The 13,937-nt window shown below is 42.0% G+C and overlaps 7 protein-coding genes across 7 annotated transcripts; 4 read left to right on the top strand and 3 right to left on the bottom strand.

Annotated features, from left to right (window-relative positions):
- Positions 1–209: 209 nt before the first annotated feature.
- On the top strand, positions 210–332 carry SS1G_09362 (predicted protein; the record flags this gene model as incomplete). The annotated part of the gene is made up of 1 exon (XM_001589590.1): positions 210–332. One exon carries the CDS (start codon positions 210–212, stop codon positions 330–332), a length of 123 nt encoding a protein of 40 aa, XP_001589640.1.
- A 1,019-nt stretch (positions 333–1,351) lies between these two features.
- On the bottom strand, positions 1,352–1,662 carry SS1G_09361 (predicted protein; the record flags this gene model as incomplete). Its single annotated transcript, XM_001589589.1, has 2 exons — positions 1,352–1,430; positions 1,538–1,662. 2 exons carry the CDS (start codon positions 1,660–1,662, stop codon positions 1,352–1,354), a joined length of 204 nt encoding a protein of 67 aa, XP_001589639.1.
- Positions 1,663–3,433: 1,771 nt separating this feature from the next.
- Positions 3,434–5,932, top strand: SS1G_09360 (predicted protein; the record flags this gene model as incomplete). The annotated part of the gene is made up of 6 exons (XM_001589588.1): positions 3,434–3,481; positions 3,600–3,979; positions 4,034–4,418; positions 4,535–4,789; positions 5,214–5,350; positions 5,467–5,932. 6 exons carry the CDS (start codon positions 3,434–3,436, stop codon positions 5,930–5,932), a joined length of 1,671 nt encoding a protein of 556 aa, XP_001589638.1.
- A 1,003-nt stretch (positions 5,933–6,935) lies between these two features.
- Positions 6,936–8,558, bottom strand: SS1G_09359 (hypothetical protein; the record flags this gene model as incomplete). Its single annotated transcript, XM_001589587.1, has 7 exons — positions 6,936–7,051; positions 7,252–7,848; positions 7,901–7,993; positions 8,042–8,241; positions 8,289–8,298; positions 8,346–8,421; positions 8,469–8,558. 7 exons carry the CDS (start codon positions 8,556–8,558, stop codon positions 6,936–6,938), a joined length of 1,182 nt encoding a protein of 393 aa, XP_001589637.1.
- Positions 8,559–9,367: 809 nt separating this feature from the next.
- On the top strand, positions 9,368–11,361 carry SS1G_09358 (predicted protein; the record flags this gene model as incomplete). Its single annotated transcript, XM_001589586.1, has 7 exons — positions 9,368–9,495; positions 9,552–9,756; positions 9,810–10,061; positions 10,115–10,221; positions 10,272–10,618; positions 10,674–11,124; positions 11,295–11,361. The coding sequence occupies 7 exons, from the start codon at positions 9,368–9,370 to the stop codon at positions 11,359–11,361; spliced, it is 1,557 nt and encodes a 518-aa protein (XP_001589636.1).
- A 1,675-nt stretch (positions 11,362–13,036) lies between these two features.
- Positions 13,037–13,132, bottom strand: SS1G_09357 (predicted protein; the record flags this gene model as incomplete). Its single annotated transcript, XM_001589585.1, has 1 exon — positions 13,037–13,132. The coding sequence occupies one exon, from the start codon at positions 13,130–13,132 to the stop codon at positions 13,037–13,039; it is 96 nt and encodes a 31-aa protein (XP_001589635.1).
- Positions 13,133–13,541: 409 nt separating this feature from the next.
- SS1G_09356 (predicted protein) lies at positions 13,542–13,901 on the top strand (the record flags this gene model as incomplete). The annotated part of the gene is made up of 1 exon (XM_001589584.1): positions 13,542–13,901. The coding sequence occupies one exon, from the start codon at positions 13,542–13,544 to the stop codon at positions 13,899–13,901; it is 360 nt and encodes a 119-aa protein (XP_001589634.1).
- Positions 13,902–13,937: the final 36 nt, after the last annotated feature.

The following is a 13,937-nucleotide window of genomic DNA, read 5'->3' as shown; positions in this document are numbered from 1 at the left end:
TCCATAACCTATATTACAGTAACGCCATGTCAACAGTTTCCATGAAGGGGCTTAAGCGAAATTTGTGCATAGGTTCTTTGAACATTCACACACAATTTAAATCCATGATTATCGGGTGTCATTATGACAATAAAAAATTGAATTTAATATTAAGGTGGAGATCTAAACCCTTATCACCATCGGACTAGCCACCATCATCGAAATGCAGCATGGATCGATATCTATACATCAAAAGGTTTAAAATCGGAATAGTGATATTATGCGTTGATTTGGAGCTCGAGGCCAAACACCGGGATAAATTGCTACAAGAACGTGAAACCTATAAAGTATAAATGCTAGTTTGAAATTGATGATTTTCTGATTTCTGTGCTTCAAAACGGCGGTACTAAAAGGAGGGAAGTCCCACTTCTGGGGCTACAATCGTAGGTCATCATACAAAAGATGGCAAGGGGGTTATGTTGTTCGTCTTGATGATTCTAGGGGAGAGCTACTTGTATTTGACTGGAAAATTTATGTTGTGGTGTTGATTAGTACGTAGTTACGTTGACTGGGGGCATGGCCGTTCCAACTACATTTGCGAGATAAAGCTCTTATAGCAACAGGAAATCAACAACATTTCCATTAAGTAGTCCAGCCGCTATATTCTCATTAGCCAAGACTCCAAAGTCCAACTTCTTCCCCATAGACTAAGTTCAGCTTGCACTTTCAAAGCTTTTGAATTCGATATCTCATAGCTTTCAACGGCGGTACTCAAAGTACCTTGTTGCGATATTGGCGTATTGACAATAAATTTTGGTATTTATATGATTGCCTTTGAGAAGGACTGGTCATTTGACTATTGCTGTTGTTTTAGAAGAGGAGAAAAAGTGAAACAACTACAAAAACCCCAGAAGACAGAATCCTGAGTACCTGCGACCTAAAGAAGTAATCTGAGACAATGAAGAACTGAAGGCTAGAAGGGGTAGTGGATGGAATCGAGTCCGCCTTGATTGCCTGTCCCATTGTCATTGTCGTTAAAACCCTCACTTACTAAGACACCAACGGTGGTATGAAAATGAATTCCTCCCATGCTGTTGCTGACCAGAATTCACAGTTTCCTTACCCACAGAAGTTGGAAAACCTTCACTAACCATGATATGAACACAAAAACTTAGTCCAATAGCATCTACTTGATTCAAATTCTGCATCTGTGAAATGTTTATGAGTAAGCTCAGAGAGATTTTCGGTGCCGGTACCTCTTCAGGACCAGGAGCCGTGGCATCAACTCTTCCACCTCAAACAAAAATTTGATGTCATCCACAAATTCAGACAAGCATGCTTACAGATAAAGCACAAGGTGTGCCGTACTGACTCATGCACTCATAAGAACAAAGAGTACAGAGTAGTCATTGAACGCACTGCCGGAGTCCTCTCCTCTGAGAATTTCGAATCTGATACAAGCATAATATCACCTGTCCCCTCACTTACGTCAACAGTGATAAAGTCATGAAAGGTAAATCGAAGTCATTGCGTAGCAGTTCCTCGCCAAAAGTCACACCTCCCGAAGAGTAATTCGAGCTCGAAGTTATGGCGTCGGGCAATTCTAGATTCATATGCGCCATGGGTGTGAGCGAGGATGTGCTCAAGCTCTGAAGTTTGAGGATCAGGAGAAAAGAAAGACATATCGAGTTTGGAGTGAAGTTCAAATAATGACAATAGAATCACGATGACGAGCCGAATGAGGGTTTGCCTTAACTCCAAGACTTTGCTGGCGAAGAAATTGAGGGATACGAATGAATTAATAGGACATATTCTAGTTTATACTTTGGTTTGAAGCCATTAAAAAATTTTCCCACACAATATTCCAGTGTCTAGAATCTTAGAACAGCTAAGCTCAAGATCAATCATCCAATCAGGCGGATTACGGGCTATATTGAAGAGCGTCTAATGCTATGTTTAATTGTGGACATTGCAGTTGGCCGCAACAGAGAGCAAGGCCAGCAAATATTGCTTAACTTATTATTAACCCATTAAGACAGGTGATAATCCAACTAGCCATGGAGGAATGCTATCAAAATTTCCTAACAACAAATGGCCTGATTTGCCAATGCATGCATTTATGGCTGGATACAGTCCCGTGAAATCGCAGATTCCCAGCGGACGGACATATGAAATGAGAAGAAGTCATTTTATTTCGAGAGTTGGAGATTGTGGAAATGAAAATTCAGCAAATACTCATCGCTAATATTAGAGATCGCAAATCGTTCTTTGGCACAAGCTGCCTGCTGCGTTACACATTCTGTTTGTGCTTTTTTACTCTGGTAAACATAACTGGGCTGACTAATCAATCACAAGCAAACAGAGACATGCTTGGAACTTCAATGCGAACATGTCCTGTATGAGACAATCCCCGTCTGATAGATGGCAGGGGTGGCACTGCGCAGGTGTGGCTATGCTTAGTGTGCTTGTGTGAGATCTCAGCCTATGAAATTGTGGTTACTCACAGTGACCGTATGGCAAGCGCTAAAGGCTAGAGCTACTGGCTCCAAGATATACAGCAGGGCAATAGGTGCTTGACTAGAACCGCTGCCAAATCTCTTTGTCTGTCCGCCTATCCTTATAAAGTCATTTGTGCAAAAAGCTTTCCAGGGGTAACGTGCCTATGTAGCGGCCCCGGATAAACATCTTAACGTTGGTAACCTTCCTAAGTAGTTTTGGGTTTCCTGCATCTTTAAGACATCATAACGGCTCGTCCGATTTCAAAAGCTTTGAAACTTATACGGCAGTAAATAAATTCCATATATGCAAATGCTTCTTAATATCGTAATAGTCGACTATTTGAAAGGCCGACTATTAGCGGGCGTCATTCAGAGGTTTGATCGTTTCTCAGTGAACAAAGTGCACGATAAAAATGATTGTCGTTGCAACAATACTTTTTCTAATCTTATCGCCTTTGCTCCACAGTAACCTTAATATCCTGACTACGTGTTTGTACGGGCCCATTAGTGGCCCCTCAACGGAAAGAACGCGCTGAGTTAACGCGCATTTCCCCTCTTCTTTTTCGCACATGCAAACTCTTGCAGGAAGCCAGCCACCATGAAAATTTAATCATCTCAGTCGAAACCAAATCACCAGACCAAGTGCCATGTACTGATAGAAGGAAGTCGGTAAAGGCGTGGTTGTCAAAACATACAATTTACCTATAAGGCAAGGCCAGCGATAAGTGGGTCCGTCTTGGCTTTTCGAAGCAAGATTATTTATATCCATACATGAACGCTGGCCGGTTCATCTCTTCTTTTTTGTTTCTTGGGTGGTGTAATAGTTCCTATTAAATAGATTCTCTCACCATCCGCCGAAGCTCAAATTATTGCTGGATAAATTGCGAAGGATTTCCATTTTTCCTTTTGACGAAGGAAGTCTTTCCATCAAATATTGCAGGTTGTACGTCACCAATATGGCGCTGTCAACCTTCGCTGCAAAAGGTCTCGAGTTAGCTGAAAGGGTAGGTCATTTATTTTTTTTGTTTATCGTGTTGATTTTGGAATATTTGATGCTTTTTTTCTCGGCAAAAGGGAAATTTTACTGAAGGTTTGTTCTTACGCTGATGCTTTCGATCTTAGGGCTCCTTCATACTTTATGGTGCTGGTTATTTTACCGAAGAGGAATGGGTCAAGTTAGATGCTTTACTTCATATGGGAAAATACGTCTTCACGAATGGCCCGGAAACCTCAGTAACAAGTATTCTCGATGACTTGGAACCTAGAGAAATTTCGGCGACTGGGAGTGAAACACGATCTGAAACAAAGAGCAATGCCGAAGAAGATCTCCTTATTTTTGACGAGCCTCCCGAGGATAAAACGATAGAAGTTGATTGTTCGGCCACATCCGTTGATAGTGATAACGAGATAATTTCAAAGTTACCTACAAAAGTTGTGGAATCTAATGACGATCAGAATCAGCACAAGCAGGATCATAGGCAATCACCAAAAATAATCGCGCGGTACTACCAACCGAATAACACCGAATCCTTTCCAGTTTGGCTAACATAACTCAGCAACGATGCCTCTATCACTCCTAGTAAAACACTTGCTCGCTCGAGTTCTTCGCAATCAGTTCCTATCAATACACAATCTAGAAAGACAAACCCTTCCGTCTACATTGGCAAAGTATTCGTGGCAACAAAAAGGTTTGAAAGACCAAAAGGGTTTTCTGCCAAGCTAGAGGTTTCTTGTGGTGATAAAATCCAAGTCATGAAATATGTTTCTGGCAATGAATATCGAGGTGTGAACCAGAGGACGGGGCAGTCTGGCCACTTCGATCTCTCCATCATTACAGCAGACACGAAGACCATCAACACAGAAGCTGATGGTGGTAATACAGTTATGGGAAAAGCCGGAAGCTTTTCTATGGATGAAGTAGACAGACAAAGAACTGCCGAAGTGAGTATATACCGACATACCATCCGAATATTTCTGTTCCTTTCTCAAGTTGTGCATTTGTAATCTTCATCTCGATTTGGCTCAAAATATGGACTGCTAATGTAATCCAATTATAGTGGGAGAATGACAGTGAATATGGTGATCAATCTCCATCGATAGGGCCACGTGCACAATCAGCTACGAGACGCGGCGGTAAAGGTAAAAAGCTGGTAGGAAGCCTGGCTGGTTCCAGATTTGCCTCTCTAGCTGACATTGATCACCAAAGCGTCAACGAGAGCGAGAACGCTGCACTTGAGTCTGTGGTCTGCCGTCAGAAGACTGAACTTAATAGAGATGTGCGTGCATTGAATGAACCAGCAAATGATGACAAGGTTAGTTTTCTTTCCCTTAAATATCATTGAACCTTTTTCTTACGTACTGTCCAATTGGCCTGGTCTCAACTACGTAATATGTGTTAAAGTTAGTACATTCCTAAGAGGAGGACGCGACTGCCCAGAATGGTGTTAGTCAAATTTTGATGTGGAGGTTTTAGCCAACCGTCGAACTTTAACTTCTCTCCAGGCTAGTGCCTTCTATATAGAGGAGTTTATAAACGTATGATTTTCGTGATTGAAATCCCCATTGGTTCGAGAAAAGTATTAGAGTTCAACGGTTTCCCGCATCAAGATCAAGCCAACCCTTAGATTCTACTAGATGTCAGCTGGCATTTAACACATCCTATAAATTCCCACATCTTTTTTCTCAACTTTCTTAAACATCGAAACCTTGACATCAAAACTTAACACTTCTTAACAGAAATCGCAAATCGTGCTATATCGTCACTCAAATAGTACTTCACCAAAACCAGACGACAATATGCCTCGAAACAACACAAGAGAAAGGCTACGCAACAAGCCTTACGAAATCGTCGTCCCAAAGACCGAGGTTTGCTAGTAAGTAAACCATTCCATTACCTCTGTTTTGAAAATACGCTCAACTTTCAAATCCCAATCCATTACACAATGCATGACAGATCACTTTTGCAATAGTCGTCACTAACAAATTTCAGTTTCTGGTCGCTGCCAAAGGGATGTCGCTACACAGAAGCCCAATGTCGCGACCTCCACGAAGAACGCGAATACACACTGCAAACCAACCTCCGCAACGGCAAACCAAATCCGGGAGCCCTCTACGACTCCGTACGCGAGATTCCCTCACCGGCCCCGGGAAAACATCATCAACCAGCCAAGGACCCCTCTACTACCGTCGGAAAACGTTTCACGTGTTTCTATTGGGATCAAGGAGGCTGTAGGAGAACGGAGAAAACTTGTGATTTCCTACATACTTATGTGGGAAGTGAGGGGATCTTGCATAGGGAAGTACAGACTCAGGCTGTGAAAAACAAAAATAGGAAATTGATTGGCAAGCCGAAGTTTTCTGATACGGATAATGATGCCGAGGCAAGCGGATGGGGTGAAAGTAGTTCCGGATGGGGATTCGTTTCTCAATCACCGCCTTCCAGTGATAAGTGGTAGATATGGTGCTATCGGGTTGGGTTGGTGGAGGGGGACATAGTGATACATCCTCACTATGATGAAAGGAGCTCGAAAAATATCGCTGATCAAATCGGGGAGTATAATGTATCGAGAGGATATTTATATCTCACCAAATGGACGGCAATATCGCATACTCCAGCATTCATCATTCGAAATAGATACCACGCTCTCTGGCACAAACGACATAGGGGGGATGCATTTATCAACAAAAAACACATTCAACAAAAACGCCTTGGATTTTTCATGCCAGAATTCAAGGTTAAACATGGATTTATTTTTTTAAAAAATAGAAAATCATACTACACTTTCCTTTTCTCCTTCATGTTCGTGACGCCATATTGTCTTGGGAAGTATAATATTTCCATGTTTAAGATGAAGATTATCAATATCATGAAGTGAAATGAATGAGTATCACAACAAATGCAATGGATAAATGTATGCACCACAGTCCACGATGCAATGAGGTAGACTACGACAACAAAATACTGGAGATTGAATATTCGAGCTATGTATGTACTTGAGGAAGATATGCACAGCCAAGGATCCCCAGAAACCCCATCTCTCAAAACCAGAATTTACCTGTTCAGGACAAAGAAGTATCGCCTGGATAGCCCTATCTGTGTTTGCGTGGTGCATTCCAGTGTCCCTTCCCTCGTTTTTCTCATCTTCAAAAGCAACAACCAAAGACAGAAAACACAGTCTCACTAAACTCCAAGACAGGAAATTGCCAAGATGACACCTGTATGATAAAAGATTATGTTTTTAAAAGAAAGATATTAAAAAACTGTCTATTAAGGTACCGGTCGATCAACCAGCCATCCGAGTCCCCAGCCCAAATTCTTGTCCAATACCCATACCCATTGCCATACCCAATATCATACCAAATCCCCAATTCCACCGTTCAAATATCCATTAAAATTCGTGAAACATTACAAAATGGAGAAAATTCTTGTGAGATCATTATGAAATATTAAAAAGGCCATTATAGGTATCGACTCCTCAAAGCTTGGCTGATGGTACTCATTCTACTAGCCATACCGCCTGCCTGCATGTTGCTCGCAAGCGCCTCTTCTAGTGCGCTTTGTGTTACGGATGCGTCTAATATTCATTAGAATTAGCCCATTTGTTCTTTTCTCACTCGAAATTCACTGTATAGGAGACTTTTCGAGAACAAAAGAGTGTAATTAGAGTTTAAGAAACGCAGTGAGAACCGATGAGAGTTACTAAAGGGATAAACAAGGAACAAGAATGGAATAAGCCTTATGGCTTGAAAGTCGTGGAGAAAGGGGAAAACAGACCATCCAAATCACTGAAGCTACTACCCATACTTGGAGTTCCTCCGTCACTTCTCTCACTTTGTAACTCTGCTGTTCGGCGCGGGCTCAATGGTCCACTTGGTGGTCGTCTTCCTCCTCCGCTTACAGCATCGTGCCTTTTGTTAACGATTTGAGCAGTAGAGCTTGTGGAAGAATCGGAAGTTTGTGATTCAATTGGGATTGGTTTTTTGGTAAGAACTGGTGTTCGTCGTGAGATGTTGCGGGGGTCGCCACGAAGGGTGGCAGATGGATCGTGAGAGGTACGGAGAAAGGCGGGTTCGTCATCATCTGAAGAGGGGCCTTGGGTTTTCTTCTTGCTTGAAGGAAAGCGTCGGTAAAGAAGCCTGGACTGAAATTGAAAAGCATCGTCGTCAGAAGAGTCCTCTGGAGAGGAAAGTTGTGCCTGTTGTGGAGAGTTTCTAGTTGGATGGTCGATCGCCATTGAAGCAGGTCGTGATCGTGGTTTTGGAGAGAGGGCTCGTCGTTCTATGGTTGCATGACTGGGCCGGGGACTTGTTGGTGAAAATGTTCGGGATTGGATCGTTGTATCTCGAGATGAGGTCCGAGAGACTCGCGGAGCTGGTTAACGTCAGATATATGATATGATGCATTACTAAGATTGAGATTATACCCATTGCGCGGTTTGGTGTATCTGGTACGCTTCCATCAGTCTTCGACAAAGATGTTTCTTTCCTGTTAGATAGAGAGGATTGAATTCTTGGACCTGCGAATAATGAGCCCCTAAATCGAAGTGTCGCATGTGCCAACATACCTCCGCCTCCAGATCCTGTCCTCTTCATTCCTTCACCACCTGTCGTTTCCGATGTGCTGCCTGGAACTGGTGACGGAGCTAAAGAACCTTTCGATACCGTCACTTTCCTCATCTGCGCGCGAACCTGGGAGAGTTGTCGTTCGTAAAGCCATGCTGCTTGTTGGAGAAGGAATGCAAGAGTTACTTCGAATTTCGTAGCTCTGCGATCGAATTAGAATGAATGTGAGAATAGGAATATGAAACCTACAATGCAGCCCCTATATCAGTTAGCATATTAATACCCATAACTTACTCAAGGACTTACAATCAACATCACTATTCTTCGAAGCTTTGGACAGTATCTTCCATAGAGCCTTGTCCTTGGCTGCATCCCATTCCACCTACTGAAGTCAGTCCGATTCATTTAATTCATCAAAATATTCCATACATCTGGAGGATCAACAAAATCACCACGTGGAAATGGTAATCTTATAAACACGGTATAAGAAGGATCTGGTTCTGGATCTGGATTTGACATTGTTGCTTTTACTTGATTGTGATAATGCTGTGGATGCGTTAATGTTTCTCCATACTCTTTATCAAAGGTGGTTCATGCACTAAGATAAAGCTAGTCGTCTTTCTAGTAAATTGTGGGGTGCACCTACTACTATCAACAAATACCTACAACTACTAATCTGAAAATGTATATAGGAAACCTTTGGTGAATGCATCAGCAAGTCAACTGATTTGTAGTACAGATTTTCATCTAATTATCTAGCAGAATTTAGAAACTTACTTTGGATTGTTTAAGGGAGATAAAATTTATCGAGATTAATTCTGTGTATATATATTTCAATAATTCTTTCAGTCTTATCGACCTCGCTACCCTCTAAGCGTGGATTATCGTGGTCACGTGCCGGTGTTGTGGTTTAGTGGTATAAGACCACGGTCTTCGACATTGATTTTTTGCTTGTCAACGCCGCCCCAAAAATGGTGGTTCGAATTCTGTAAATCGTTTCGTATTTCACTGATTTCATTTTACTCGGTCCCGAAGACTATATACTGTTTGTGGTTAATTTTTTGCAACACAGTTCATGCCGGGGTAGGAATTCGGTAACCCTTTTCGAAATCCTCAGAACAAGGAACGGGTATTCGTACCCACAACTAATTGACCAACTTCCGCGTAACCATGTTGGAATTTGGTATACTGTACTCTGATTACTGTAAGTATATAAGATGTTCTTCTCTCTTTCCTTCATTTTTACAATATCTATCATCATACTTCAACACCGAATTCATATTCTCAATCAACTTCTTTTCTTTGACACCTCAACATTGATCTCGAAAATGGCACAAACTCTGACACTTGAAGAACTGCTTGCAGGCCTTGAAAATGGGAATTACGCAAAAGAACCATTATCTGATGTCGCTCCAACGTTACGTGGTTATAGTATGATCTGGAAGTTATGGGAGAAGTGAGTTATGATGTTGAGCTTCTTCAATATTAGCGTGCTAACACTTCTTGATCAAGCTACCTTACACGACTTGGTGATACTAGTTCGAAACCAACTTTGAGGGTTATCAAAGGATTTTTTACCATGCTTGCAAAGGAGCGTACTGGCTTGCTCAGCAAACGTCTTTCTGTCAAGACGTTGATTCAGTATGCAATCCGATTTAAATCTGTGTATGAGCAAAAGCATAATGAAGAGCTAGAATCGATGGAGGAGCTTCGCATTGTAAATCAATTCAATACTAATTTCCTTATCATTGTTTTGTTGACATTTATTAGTTTATAAAAACGACTCTTGCAAAGAGTCTTGGTCTGAGTACGAAAACCCGTCCAAAGCCTATCGCCAGTCTCAACGATCTACAAGATATACTTAGCTATCTATGGATGAACGATCCGGTCAATTTTCTATATGAACGAGCTAGGATTCAAATTGCTTTGTTGGTCTTGATACTTGTCTATACTGCCGCACGCCCCGGTGCCATCATTGAATCACATGCATATTACATGACTGGGCAAGCTATGTTGTATAAGGTACAATAGAGTTTGGATTCTTTTGAAACTTTCGTAGCTGACTTTTTCCGAAGGATATCAAATTCACTTTGCTACAAAATCCAGATGGTGGCCGCCCCCTCATGAGCCTGCTGCTCACGTTCAACCTCAGAAAAAATGAGCGGGGGGATGATGGAGAGGTGTAAGTAACATGCCTTCCCTTTGAAATACATCCTCTAACATACATACTAGATACAAGCAACAGATATTTGAGGATCTCACATCCAGGGAAATGTGTCCGGTCACATTGTTCCTTGCTTTAGCTTTTGCTGATGATGCTTTTGCAAATATAAAAAATATTGAGGAATTATATGATCCTAAGATATGTACCGCAAAGTACATCGATATTCCTTTTAAAGAAAGTATTTTGGATAAGCCTTTGTTCCGGAATAATCGAACGATGAAATCCTCTGAGAAAGTCGAGGCATTGACTTACCAAGCTTTCAATAACTCAATGAGGAACCTGGCACAACGGGCCGGCTTCAAGGATATCTTCACATCATATGTGATAAGACGTACTTCAGCTAACATTCTGAATCGTAAGTTTTTCCCCTATATTTTCTCCTTTTATTGTTCATATTCTTACTTGTTTAGAGCATGTCACCTCCGCAGAAAGAGGCAAAATACTCGGGCACTCCAATGACAAAATCTTTCAGAACAGCTATCTTGCTTCTCATTCTGGTGTTGATCTGCAAAGTCTGACCCGCGGGCAAGAGCAACGTACACAACAGATCAACTTCGCTCGCAGCCTAAACGCAAATCGCGGTTCACCATTAGGTATCATAACAAAGGAGTTTGTGGACGCTATCGCCAAGGACCCAAAGTTAATTGCGGCGACGAAGCGGATCGAAGATGCGAGAACAGAAGGATGTGCTTTGAAGATAAGTAGCGAAGTCAAAAGATTACGCAACATACGAAGGGACGTGGTCAACAAACATGCCTCGGAGACGCCTCTCGAACAGATAATGGGAACACGGTTTATGCCACCTTTGAGGCAAAGCATAATCAGCATGCTTTATGGGAAGGAAGATGACTTACCGCCCCCGTCAGATTTGGTCAGAAGCCTACAGAAGTTGTGCCAGAGCATGGGGAAAGATGTAGCGAACTACCGCTGTCAGAATCCGAGTTGCAAACGTTACTCCATCCCCTTCCGGTGTCAATGGGAGCTTTTTCGTCATAATCAGAGCTTATGTCAGGAGTCCAATACAAACAAAGTTCCTACGTCGAATATAACTGTGGACTTGTCATCGGTAACACTGGATTTTTCACACGAGACTCTTGAAGACTCTTCAGACGACACAACCGAAAGTTCTCCATTCGAAGAACGGGGAAATTTCTCACTAGAGTTGGACAAGGGTTTTGATGCAAGTTCTCTATTATGTCCACATACTGACTGTCTACGTCATACTAAGCCGCTTGCTTCCAAGCAGACTTTGAAGGCACATATGAAAACTCATAATCGGGGTAAGCTATTCTGCCCAAGATCCAACTGCAAGCTGCATCGTCATATCTCTCGATTCAAAACTCTAAAGGGCTTTGATGCACATATGAAGTATCATGCCAGAGAAGATCAATCCACGGAAGAAAGTCCGGCAGAAATTATAGGTGTATACGATGAGGAGTTGCAGAAATATGTTTATTTTTGATTTATTTTGGGGTTTCATTAGTGTAAATTGTAATATCCTTTCATATATATAATCATAATAAAGCATTTTTATTCATTCATAGCTTTAATTGTTCTAATACTAAACTCATAAACTTTCGTCCTTTTACTTTGTGTCTTTAAACTAATGGGAGACAAGATAGAGGGGTGTACAAAATAAAGCGACAGTAGTTGAAAGCAGTAATAGGAGTAGTGTAAGTTAGTAATACGCTGGCTGATATAATGTTACGATGGTAACAGCTGACTTGTTTTCGTAAGCTTGGGCTATATGTAAATCTGTTACGATTCGCTCAATTAATATGAGATTTCGATCACCCTAAAAACTCATATACACACACCATCAGAGCATATAAACAGTGATCCTGAGTGATCCAAGAAGTACGAGGATCTATATATTCAGTATGAATTCCTTCCTGTAGAGCTTCGTGCTCAAGATCAATCATTTAGTATACTCTACTATTAGTTACGAATTGCATATCATTATTGTCATTACTTAAGTCCCTGCTTGACGCCTAGTTATAAACCACCTCGAGAGCCTAGAGCACTTCCACGTGATCTAGACGGCAAACCTCGTAACAAAAAGACGATTTTAGACCTACTTATTTTACTAACTGCCTAATTAGGCTTTCTAAAAGTAAACCCTTTTAGAATATAGTCTATTAGTATATAGAAATGCTATATTTAAAAGGGCTAAGCTCTATAATTGTTATTATACTAGTTATGATAATTTTAAGTTTTTAGATTTTAGGTACTTTTTGTATGTAAATCATATACAAAAGGTACCTTAAGGTCATTACGCCACTAGGGTCATTACGCCACGACTTACATTATCCCCCCCTCCACTTTGTAAAGCTTCCATCCAGACACGAACCTGAGATGTCGATGTCGATAGCATGGTACGCTACTGTATATGCTGGGCGCTGGGAGGTGACAAGTATCGAGAATTGCGTATGATCCACAAATGATGCATGGAGAAAGGTTTGGCTGTCGTTGTCGTTTTTGGCTCCATCTAAGCTAAGCCAGTTAAGCGAGGTCCTTCTACAGTACGATCCATATGTGGACCCATCCAGATCACCTTCTGCAGGGGTCCAGAATTGGCGTTTGTCCCAAGCTCCAATTTTGCCCCATCGCACTTGGGATCATTTCTTTGCACCCTGTTTATTTCGACAACCTCAACACCGAGTGAAGACAAGAGGCCATGTACCACCCGACGGCAATATGCTGGGCATCAAAGGAGGGGTATGAAGACGCAGTTAAAGAGCTTCTCCTCGCCGGAACCTGGCCTCACATCTGTTTACATAACCCTCGCCTGAAGCACCAATCCCCCACGAGCTTCCTCTATTGGTATAAGGTGAAGTGCGGCAAGAAGTGTTGCATTGGTGCAATGCATGGCGTCAAAGGGTGGTTCGGGGTGTGCCAAGATAATCAAGCTTTGCGGCACGTCTCGCTCGGCCGCCACATCTTCAACCTGGGGCTAAATCGCGGGGTTTCGTGTCTTTCCCACGAGGCCACGTAGAGAAGCTTTCATTCTTCTATCATCTGTGATATGTTGAGTAACATAAGAGAAAATGAGTCGAATTGTTTTGTGAGTAGAATACATGCGGAAGTCTGACTGAAGAAAAGCTCGACACAGTTCAAAACTCATTCTCCCAGCCAGGGATCTCAAATTCTAAACTGCAATCCCATATAGTTGTATACTCATCTTGCAACCTTCTCACAGATTCCTCTCTCTGTCTTTGTGTATATGCCAATAGGTACACTGTATTCCATCTGGGGTTTTCTTTCTGAACACGTCCGCTATGGAGAAAGAAGCCGACGGGAATCCATACTTGCAGTATGAAGACGATGGCTTCGATGGTGCCTCCGGTTCTCCAGATCAGATCAATGACGACGGCGTCGAGCCTGACTTTAAAGTGGAAGATGAATATGATGTCAACTTCGGAGACTTGGACGAAGAGATCAGCAAGCTGATCAAGCCTGAGCTACTATCATCTGAGACTTCTCTGGGCCTGTATTCGACAACACCAAGTCCACTATCAAAACGAGAGCCAACACCAGCGATTTCAGCTAAGATGGAGCAAAAGTCGAGCGAGCCACAAGAATTAGCCGAAAGAAACTGCCCTCCACGGGAAGAATTGCTTGAACTAGAGAGAGCCTAAATTAGACGCCGCCTATTTTAAGGTCTATCGGTGGGA

Source organism: Sclerotinia sclerotiorum, genomic scaffold (genome assembly GCF_000146945.2).
Source record: "Sclerotinia sclerotiorum 1980 UF-70 scaffold_13 genomic scaffold, whole genome shotgun sequence".
Taxonomy (NCBI): Eukaryota; Fungi; Ascomycota; class Leotiomycetes; order Helotiales; family Sclerotiniaceae; genus Sclerotinia; species Sclerotinia sclerotiorum.
This window is presented reverse-complemented; position numbering and strand designations above follow the sequence as displayed.